The sequence below is a fragment of the Hemiscyllium ocellatum genome, assembly GCF_020745735.1.
Source record: "Hemiscyllium ocellatum isolate sHemOce1 chromosome 27 unlocalized genomic scaffold, sHemOce1.pat.X.cur. SUPER_27_unloc_18, whole genome shotgun sequence".
NCBI classification, from domain to species: domain Eukaryota; kingdom Metazoa; phylum Chordata; class Chondrichthyes; order Orectolobiformes; family Hemiscylliidae; genus Hemiscyllium; species Hemiscyllium ocellatum.
Genome location: NW_026867485.1, coordinates 481904 through 492817, shown reverse-complemented (window position 1 = coordinate 492817; position 10914 = coordinate 481904). Strand labels below are relative to the sequence as shown.

Here is a 10914-nt window from a genome sequence, read left to right as displayed (position 1 = left end):
GGGGAGAGACTCTGGGAAAGTTAGTCCAGGTCTCTTTTCAATGGAAAATACAGGAGAATTGACATTTCAGGCTCGAGCCTTGCATCAGAAATGATGTGTGGATGTACAAAGGAGTCTCTGCGTCCTTCTGATCCAGTCAGTGCAAGTTGTCAGACAAGTGCAGGAAGTAGTGAGCAAGGCAAGTGGGATATTAGCAAGAGGAATTGAGTTGAGAAGTGGGGACGCCTTCCTGCAGTTTGGGAGTAACTGAATATATCCAAGGCTGAGTTCATCTGATTTTCGAACAACAAAGAAGTGATGGTTATGGGGGAGGCAAGACCAGTACAAATCAGTTACAGAAACAGACCCTTCAGTCCAACTAATCCACGCTGACTATGTTCTCAAACTAAACTGGACCCACCTGCCTGTGTTAAACCTATATCCCTCTGAATCTTTTATATTGGAATCATAGAGATGTACAGCACAGAAACAGACCCTTTGGTTCAATTTGTCCATGCCTACCAGTTATTCTAATGTAGTCTATTTGCCAGCCCCGGGCCCATATCCCTTCTATTATAGACCAATCCAAATGCCTTTTTAAATTCTGTAATTATACCAGTCTCCACCACTTCCTCTGGCTGGTCATTTCATATATACACTACTGTGTGAAAAGGCTCCCCTTAGAGGTTCACCTACCTCCCAACTCCTTTACTCAGTGCTGTAATCGATAAAGGAAAGCATACCTTCAAGGAACTATGAACCTGCACTCCAAGGCCGCTTTGTTCAGCAACACGCCCCAGGACCTTACCATAAATTGTATATGTCCTGCTCTGATTTGCTTTTCCAAAATCCAGTGCTTCACATTTATTTAAAATCAACTTCATCATTCATGTACTAATCCAAATGTCTTTTAAATGTTCTAACTGTATCTGCATCCTCCCCTTTGTCTGGAAATTCATTCCACACACAAACCACTCTCTTGGGGGCGGAATAAATGGAGACCCTCATGTCCTTTTATAATCTTTCTCCTCTCTTTCTTTCAAAATTTGCTCCGTAGTCTTGAAGCCCCAGCCTAGAGAAAGGATTTTGGACATTCACCTCATCTATACCCCTCACGATTTTATAATCCTCCTCTGCTCCAGTGGAAAAAATTCCAGCCTATTAACCTGAATGTAGGTATATTCATGGCAGCTCAGGCAGCATCCGAGGAGCTGCCTGACCTGCTGTGCTTTTCCAGCACCACTCTAATCTAGACTCTGGTTTCCAGCATCTGCAGTCCTTGTTTTTACCCTTTAGATCATATCTACTTATGATCTGTTCAATGCTGGTGCAAACCCGACAGGCTAAATGACCTATTCCTGCTCCCAATTTGCACACTCCTAGTCCAGGACAGCAAGAGACCATAAAACACAGGAGCAGAAATTAGGCCTCTCAGCCCATCAGGGCTGCTCCACTATTAAGTTCTGGCTGATCAGTTTCTCAATCCCATTCTCCCACTTTCTCGCTGTAACCCTCGATCCCCTTGATACTCAAGAACCATCTATCTCCATCTTAAATCTACTCCGTGACCTGGCCTCCACAGCCTTCTGTAGCAATGAATTCCACATATTCACCACTCACCGGCTGAAAATGTTTCACCTTATCTTTGTTCTAAAAGATATTCCTTTTACTCTGATGCTGTGCCCTCAGGTCCTAGACTCTCCTATAAATAGGAACATCTTCCCCTGAACTCTGTCCAGGCCAGTCAGAATTCTGTCTGTTTCAATTTGATCTCCACCTTCCCCGAGTGAGAGTCTGTTAATCAGGATGAACCACACCCTTCAGGATGAGTTACAGCAGGAATTAGGTTCAGCAAAGTCAGAATGGAGGAAGTGTGTGTGGGATGGAGATTCTCAGCTTTTAGGGGATGAGAGAGGAAACAAAGTTCAATATAAATTAGAATTGATCGGATGGGCTGATGGGCCAAGGAGTGGCAAAATGAGTTTAATTTAGATAAATGTGAGGAGTTTCATTTTGTAAGGCAAATCAGGGCACGACCTACATAGTTAAAGGGGAGTGTTGCTAAACAAAGTGTCCTTGCAGGTTCATAATTCCTTGAAAGTGGAATTGCAGGGAGACAGGATAATGAAGAAGGCATTTGGTACACTTTCCTTTATTGGTCAGAGCATTGAGTACAGGGGTTGGGAGGTCATGTTAGGCCGCTTTTAGAAAACTGTGTGCAATTCCAGTTGCCGCCCTCTGGAAGAATGTTGTGAAACTTAAAAGGATTCAGAAAAGCTTTACAAAGATGTAGGCAGAGTTGGAGGGTTTGAGCGATAGGAAGATGCTGAATACGCCAGGGATAATTTCCCTGGAGCATTGGAGGCTGATGGGTGGCCTTAAAGAAGTTTATAAGGGGTATGGATAGATTGGACAACCAAACTCTTTTCCCCATGGTAGGTGACTCCAAACCTAGAGGGCATAGGTTTCACGTGAAAGGGGAAAGATCTAAAACGGACCTGAGGGGCAACTTTTTCACACGGGGTAATGCATGTTTGGAATGAGCTGCCAGAGGAAGTGGGGAGGCTGCTACAATTACCCATCCAGATGCCTTTTAAACGTTGTATGTGAATAAGAAGGATTTAGAGGGATACAGGCCAAATACTAGCAAATGGGATTAGATGAGTTTAGGATATCTGGTCAGCAAGGATGAGTTGGACCGAAGGCTGTGTTTCTGTGCTGTATGACTTTAATCATCTTGCATGAAAACAGAAGTGTTGTTGTGAAGAGTGGACTTTCAGAGCAGCTTTCAAAGATGTTTTGCCTTTACTGGAAGCAGAAGAAGTTACAATGAAATATTTAATTGGTGAGACAGCAACTGAGTACATGAGTACTTCTAGGATTTTGGTGGAATGTGGGAATTCATTGCACTGTGGGGGTGAAGAGCTTTAAGGCTTACCAGCAGTAAGGACAGTGTGCTGATTGGGGTGCCCAGTGAAGGGCTAGGTGGAATTTTGAGTTAAACTGCTCATTTCTGTCAGCCTTCGATGTTTTGTTTCCAATGCTGTCCATCAGGAGCGGTGAATGAGTAACTGGTATTGTTAGAAGCCTTACAGTTTTCAGTACTGCAGGAATAGCATTGTTACATCAGCATTGTAAAGGTTACAGGCAGCAGCGGGAGGCGTGGGCTGTGTTCACTAGAAATGATTAAGCGTATGTTTAGATAACATACATACAAGAGGGCGGGGGGGACTTGTCTTTTGATTTGCAGAAGGTGGGAGATTCTGGGAGCTGTGATCTGAGGCAAACACAACTGCGGTAAATCATAGAAGTTCTACAGTGTGGAAGCAGGCCACTCAGCCCATCAAGTCCATTCTGACCCCTCCAGAGAGCATCCTGCTCCCGCCCCCACCCATCAGGGAATCAAGGGTAGTCGGGATAATGCAAGTAAGAAGAGCTGAGATGATGGATAGATCAGCCACGATTTTAATAAATGGTGAAGCAGCTCAACAGGCCAAATGGCCTACTCCTGCTTCTATTATGACAAAACTATAACCCTGCCTTTCCCATTGGCTAAGCCACCTAACCTGTACATCCCTGGGCACTATGGGCAATTTAGTAAGGCCAATCCGAATCAAGGTAGATAAGCAATCTAGTGATGTGGAAAATGGACATCAGAGAACAATAGAAAGGAACAAGGAGACTAAATGTACCAGCAATTAAAACTGGATTCAAAACATTACAAACAATAAAACTAAAAGGTCAGTATCTGACTGTGTGCTTGTTATGAAGGGGTAGAGGTACTGTACCTTGAAGAGAGTTAACAAATCGAGCAGAACAAAATGTTCTAAACAAGATGGGAATGTAATATTTGGTCAACACAAATAGAGCAACTGGGTCGCCATGAGGCACAAACAAATTTAAATTTGGCCAATCAGTTTAAATTTTGCCCAAAATACCAAAGTCCAATCAAGTTTGAATTAAGTATTTTGATAATATTAACACCAATAAAATGATCCGATGTTTGGACTATAAAACCGGGCATTTTTGTGAGTTTTAAAATTCTCTGTTGGACGTAAAGAGTAAAGTTGTTAAATTTTCACTTTAAATATTTACCTTTGGGATAGTTCTTTGCCTCTCGAACGTTAACATATTACTGCATGGGGTGAATTATCTCTATACTGCTGGTTTAATTTAGCAGAGGGGGTTACCCGTGTCGTAATAGCGCTGCAACGTAACAAAAATGAATGAATTGACTACTCACATTGAAGAGAATAATTATGATCTGAGACTCCTTACAGAGACATAGCTTCAGGGTGACAAGGAGTGGATCCTAAATATTGAGGGGAGATGTGGCATTCAAGTCGAATGGGAAGCTAGGTAAAGGTAGAGTGGTGACACTGCTAATCAAAGCACTGACCACAGGGCAGTCTGGTGTCAGCTCGGATTTCAGGTCCTGGTTTCTTTGTCCTTGGTTGATCTTCCTGTTCCCACACAGTTGTTGTCTGTTCTCAGCTGTGCTTCATTTCTGCTGAAGCTTTAACCTCCTTTGACACCTTCTGGAACAATAAATCATTCATTCAATCAAAGTCCAACCTACAATCTCCCAGCCTGTAGATCATCCACACACAGAATATCATCATACCAGAAAATATAACAGAAAAGGCGAAAAATTAGAATTAAATAGGTGCTTGTGTCTGTTCATTGGCAAGTAAACTAGAAATAGGGGTCTGCCAGGATTCTTATAGTGCCCTAATTGAAGAATTCTCTCTCCCTTACATCTAAGTATTTGTACCCAGCTGTGATTTATAACAATATTTACATCAACAGAAATAAAGCATCTGTTGTGCAATACAGTATGGAACGAGACTTTTTCTCTCTCTCATGTGCGCGACACACACACACAGGTCTATGGGGTGAATTTGTATTTGCAGATACATGGTGCATTTTTTGAGCAAAATGCACAATCTGCAGGCAGACAATACATAGAATATTTTATAAATTCCACTTTGGAAATAGAATCAGTCTGACTCAAAAACTGGGATACAGACAGACTCTGGCCTCACACCTTTAATGCATTGTCTGAGTTGAGTTGTCATCTTTTCTAATAAAACCTTAAGTTATCTCGAGTAGGTGTCTTATCAGAAGTTCTGGGATTTACATATTAATGACACCAGCAACTCATTCTAAAGGATGAAAGACTTTACAATCCAGGGTGCTTCAATGTATAATTTCAGTGGCGTGACTCTGTAGTGTTTTGCTGTAAACTCAGTGTCTTATGATCTTATACTCCACAACCACCTGATGAAGGAGCAGCGCTCCAAAAGCTAGTGCTTCCAAATAAACCTGTTGGACTGGTGTCATGTGATTTTTATCTTTGCCCAGGTTAGGGTGAATTGGCCCTGCTAAATTACCCACAGTGTTCAGGGTTTTGCAGGTGTGGGAGAATTGTTAGAAGCGATTTGATTCCATCTTCTCGTGACTGTCTGTGTGAATTTTGGTATGTTCTCCCCCTTCTGTCTGTGCGGTTTACCTCTGGGTGCTCCGGTTTCCTCCCACAGTCCAAACATCTGCAGTTTCAGATGGATTGGATTCTTATGGTACCTAACTTGAGGAATTCTCTCTCCCTTACATCTAACTATTAGTACCCAACTCTGATTTATAACAACATTTACAGAAATAAAGCATTTGTTATCAAAATAGACATAGAGACAAACAGCATAGACATCGACATTTGCTTTCTCTCATGCACGCACACATGCATACAAGTGTAGAGGGTGAATTTGTATTTGCAGAATTATATTTAGAGATACATAGAACATTACAGCACAGTGCAGACCCTTTGGCCTTCAATATTGCATCGACCTGTGGGACCAATCTGAAGCTCATCTAACCGACACTATTCCATTCTCATTCATATGCCTATCCAATGACCATTTAAATGCCCTTAAAGTTGGCGAGTCTACTACTATTGCAGGCAGTACGTTCCACACCTCTACTACTCTGAGTAAAGAAACTACCTCTGATCATCTGTCCTATATCTATCACCCCTCAATTTAAAGTTATATCCCCTCGTGCTAGCCATTGCCACCCAAGGAAAAAGGCATTCACTGTCCAGCCTATCTAACTCTCTGATTATCTTGAGTCACTTAAGTCATCTTTCAACCTGCTCCCTAAAGAAAACAGCCGCACGCCCCTCAGCCTTTCCTCCTAAGACCTTCCCTCCATACCAGGTAACATCCGAGTAAATCTCCTCTGAACCTTTCCCAAAGCTTCCACATCCTTTCTATAATGCGGTGACCAGAACTGTACGCAATACTCCAAATCTGGCCGCACCAGAGTTTTGGACAGCTGCAGCATGATCTCATGGTTTCTAAACTCAATCCCTCTACCAACAAAAGCTAACACACCGTATGCCTTCTTAACAGCCCTATCAACCTGGGTAACTTTCAAGGATCTACGTACTTGGAAACAGAGATCTCTCTGCTCATCTACACTACCAAGAATCTGACCATTAGCCCAGTACTCTGCATTCCTGTTGCTCTTTCCAAAGTGAATCACCTCACACTTTTCCACATTAAACTCCAACTCTCAGCCCAGCTCTGCAGCTTATCTATGTCCCTCTGTAACTGGCAACATCGTTAGTCAGTATGCACAACTCTACCGACTTTAGTATCATCCGCGAATTTACGAACCCACCTTCTATGCCCTCATCCAGGTCATTTATAAAGTGACGAAGAGCAGTGGACCCAAAACAGATCCTTGTGGTACCTCACTAGTAACTGAACTCCAGGATGAATATTTCCCATCAACCACCACCCTCTGTCTTCTTTCAGCTAGCCAATTTCTGATCCAAAAATTTGATTTTGTTCAAAAAATGCGCAATCTGCTGGCAGTCAATGCAGGCAGTACATGCATATAATATTTTGTAAATTTCACTTTGGAAACAGAACCTGTCAGATTCAAAATTGGGATACAGACTGACTGTGACCTCATACCTTTAATGCATTGTCTGAGTTGAGATGTCACCTTTCGTTACAAACCTTAAGTTATCTCGAGAAGGTGATTTGTAAGAAGTTCTGAGATTTACATATTAATGATACTTACAACCCATTCTGAAAGATTAAAGCCTGATGGTTTGCCATGTCTGTATGTTTAGTTTCTCTCTGGTGTTGGTGTCAATGCCTTGACCCCGTGCCTGGTCGTTTCTAAAGACGCTGTATTGCAGGTTTATCCTGAATTTATACAGTTTTTCTTTGCTTCCCAAAATCAGATCTGCTCACACTGAGCAGTATCCCAATGTTGTGAAAGATGTTAACTTTCAGGTAGAGTTATTCTAAAGAGATGTTTTTACTTTTTTGGCCCTGTAAGATCCTGAATTAGCACCCTTCAGGAGAATTAGAGTGGAGTGAGAATGGATGGGGGGTGGGGGGGGGGGGGGGGAAAGAGAGTGGGATGGTGCTTTCAATTTTGTGGAATAACAAAAGAAAAGATTTGTTCTGCAGAAAAAGAATTGCTTGTTGTGAATTTCTACCCTGGACTGATGTCAAAGTGAAGATTTGAGACCGCCCACGGAATCCCTTGTGGACTCAGATCTGTAAAGCCTCTCTCTTGGTTCGTCCCGGAAATCATACTGTTTGGAAGTCTGGAATAAAAACCTGTTATGGACAGTTTAGTATAATTTTAGTTATCCCCTTTATTCACTAATAGCATCACTGTGACAACATAACATTGATACCTATAAACTACACTAACTAGGTTCTAATAATCTAAGAGAGTAGGTTACCAGCTGTCCAGATGCCCAGCAGGCGACTCCAATGTATTGATACAAAGTGGCTTCCTTTCTACAAAAATTTGAAAAAGGAATTGCATGTTCTTAATTAGACAGATAACAGTGAAAGACAATAATTCATAAGGAAGAAAAGCTCATTGACAGATCTGTGAAGCTTGACTAATCACTCCTACAGGCCCGAAGCCATTCGTCAGGTGGGAAAAACAGCTGAGTTAGGCGCCTGCGAGCGAGATAAACTCCTCTCATGAAGAGGTACCAGTCTCAGCTAATTGGAGAGTTCACAAGGTAACCTCGCACAGCTCACATGTCAGATACAGTTGTTTTATAAAACAGCTTCTTAGTAAGGAGGGCAAATGTTCAATCATAAAATGGCTTCCCGACACATTGTGCAAGAATCTCTTCAATATTCAACCTAGAATAAATTTCTAAGCTGGGAGCAGACTCCTGCTTTTTAAGCCCTAAATCATTCTGTCCCTGAGGCTGAGATGTTACCGTGAGGTTTCATTTAAACTGATTCATTCGTCTTCGAATGAAACATGCCTTCTTTTCAAGTTTGTGATTGAAATTCAAGTAAGACATAAGATCTGATTAGTTAGAATTGACAGTGGGGCAGTCTGTAAGGTCTGGAAAAACAGCAAGTAAGTTAAAGCTTTATCAATATTTCCTTTTACAGAGTTTGCATTTCAGAACCAGAATTGGCTACTCAAAAGCACCAAAAAGTCTCGAAGCGCAATTAAATTCAATCCATAGCAGCTAAGCACTAAGAGTTAATTTTCTACTGGATTCAACAGCCTCAGCACAAAACTGGTGTCCTTTTGAACTCTCAGGTCAGGGTTTTGTAACAGCAAAGATTTATTTTCTCTGTGACTGCCCTGTTTGCAAGGGGTATAAGAATCCATTATAACTGACAGCAACTGACCGTTAATTACAAAGCTTTTGATAGTACCAAGTTTCGTTTCAGGGTCAGAATCAAACACTCTCATTAATTTCACAAGGGGACGGCTGTGAATGTTATCACTTGGTGTCCTGTTCATACAGATTCACCAATGCTAAGGCAAACATTCTTAATTGTCTTACAGCACTTGGTAAGTCCAGGTGTCCCTGTCTTTTGCATTCTTTAAGATTCCCCCTTTTCTGAGCCTTGCTGTCTGTCTATTTTCTAGTGCAATAAATGTGTTCTATAATTCAGCATTACATTTAGTCTAAATGTTTAAAGACAAGTTTTAAGGCTATAGACCGTCTCAGTGACAATGATGACTTTTGTAATCTCTTTTTACAGAGTATTTGATCTGAAAACTGAAGTTTAAAAATCAACAGATGAAGGGCTTATGCCCAAAACACCGACTCTCCTGCTCCTCAGATGCTGCCTGACCTGCTGTGCTTTTCCACGCTTTTTGACTCTGACTCTCCAGCGTCTGCTGTCCTCAATTTCACGTCAATGTCTGACAGTCGTTCAGTCCATTGGGCCTGTAACGAGTTTTGACTAAGATTCTGTGAGAAGGAGCAAAGTTTTTTGGTCCCTGTTTCAGTACGTTTTCAGCATCAGTGGGACGGAATGAGAGATCCTACTGTTACAGCGCACTGAGTGTGGAACCTAAAACAGTTATCCAGCCTGGAAAGAGGAATTCACGGTGGGGAGGGACTGTACATGTGTTTGTGTACCGCTGAAGCTTCAGCCATGGAGAAACCCGAGGAATCCCTCCCCGTGGAGAAATCTTGGAAGTGTGGCGACTGTGGGAAAGGCTTCCATGTCCCGTCTGTCCTGGATGCTCATCGGCGCAGTCACACTGGGGTCAGGCCATTCTCCTGCCCTGAGTGTGGGAAGGGATTCAGCAGTTCCTACACCCTGCTGAGGCACCAACGGGTCCACACAGGGGAGAGGCCCTTCAGCTGCTCCGAGTGCGGGAAGGCCTTCAGCAATTCCTCTGACCTACTGAAGCACCAGCGTGTCCACACCGGGGAGAGACCGTTCGCCTGCCCAGAGTGCGGGAAGGGGTTCAGCAGTTCCTCCGCCTTGCTGACCCACCAGAGGGTCCACACAGGGGAGAAGCCCTTCAGCTGCCCCAAGTGTGGGAAGGCCTTCACCCAGGCCTTTTCCCTGCTGAGGCACCAGAGTGTCCACACAGGGGAGAGGCCATTCACTTGCCCAGAGTGCGGGAAGGGGTTCAGCGATTCCTCTGCCCTGCTGACCCACCGGCGGGTCCACACTGGGGAGAGGCCTTTCAGCTGCCCTGAGTGTGGGAAGGCCTTCACCCATGCCTCCAACCTGCTGACCCACCGGTGGGTCCACACCAGGGAGAGGCCCTTCAGTTGCCCCGAGTGTGGTAAGGCCTTCAGCAATTTCTCCCACGTGGTGATCCACCGGCGGGTCCACTCCGGGGAGAGGCCATTCACTTGTCCTGAGTGCGCAAAGGCCTTCAGCAATTCCTCTGACTTACTGAAGCACCAGCGGGTTCACACCGGCGAGCGGCCCTTCAGCTGCCCTGTGTGTGGGAAGGCCTTCACCCAGTCCTGCAACTTGCAGAGGCACCAGCGGGGGCACCAGTGCTCCCAACAATCGGATTCTGTGGGTCACCCCCAGGACTGAACCTCCTGCCCAGTCTGATAGTGGGAGAGTTGGTGGGCTTGTTTTGTTTTCTGTTGGACTGCACCCACTCCCACAGTGGCTCAGTGGTGAGTAGCATTGCCTCCCAGTGCCAGGGACTCAGCTTTGATTCCACTATTGGGGCAACTATCTGTGTGGAGTTTGCACATTCTCCTCCTGTGCCTGTGTGGGTTTTCTCTGGGTGTTCCGGTTTCCTCCCACAGTCCAAAGGTGTGCAGGTAGGATGGATTGGCGATGCTAAATTTTCCCAGTGTTCAGGGATGTGTAGGTGTGGTGTATTAGTCAGGGGAAATGTCAAGTAATAGGGTAGGGAAATGGGTTTGGGTGGGTTACTCTTCAGAGGGTCAGTTTGAACTTGTTGGGCTGAAGGGCCTGTGTCCACACTGTAGGGATTCTGTGATTCCATGAACTTTGATCCATTGGGCGCTGCTGCTCGTTGAGCCCAGGACTGCACGTTCCCACTGAAACAATCTGCACAAACCTAAGCCTGCAAGGCCATTGGAGCAGAAGTTAGGCCATTCAGCCCATCGAGTCTGCTCTGCCGTTCGTTAGAGACAAA

The 10914-nt window shown here is 44.1% G+C and overlaps 1 protein-coding gene across 1 annotated transcript; it reads left to right on the top strand.

Annotated features, from left to right (window-relative positions):
* The first annotated feature begins 9313 nt into the window (after positions 1–9313).
* On the top strand, positions 9314–10337 carry LOC132807537 (gastrula zinc finger protein XlCGF8.2DB-like). Its single transcript, XM_060821647.1, has one exon. It carries the CDS (start codon positions 9399–9401, stop codon positions 10335–10337), a length of 939 nt encoding a protein of 312 aa, XP_060677630.1. The 5' UTR covers positions 9314–9398.
* The last annotated feature ends 577 nt before the right edge of the window (positions 10338–10914 follow it).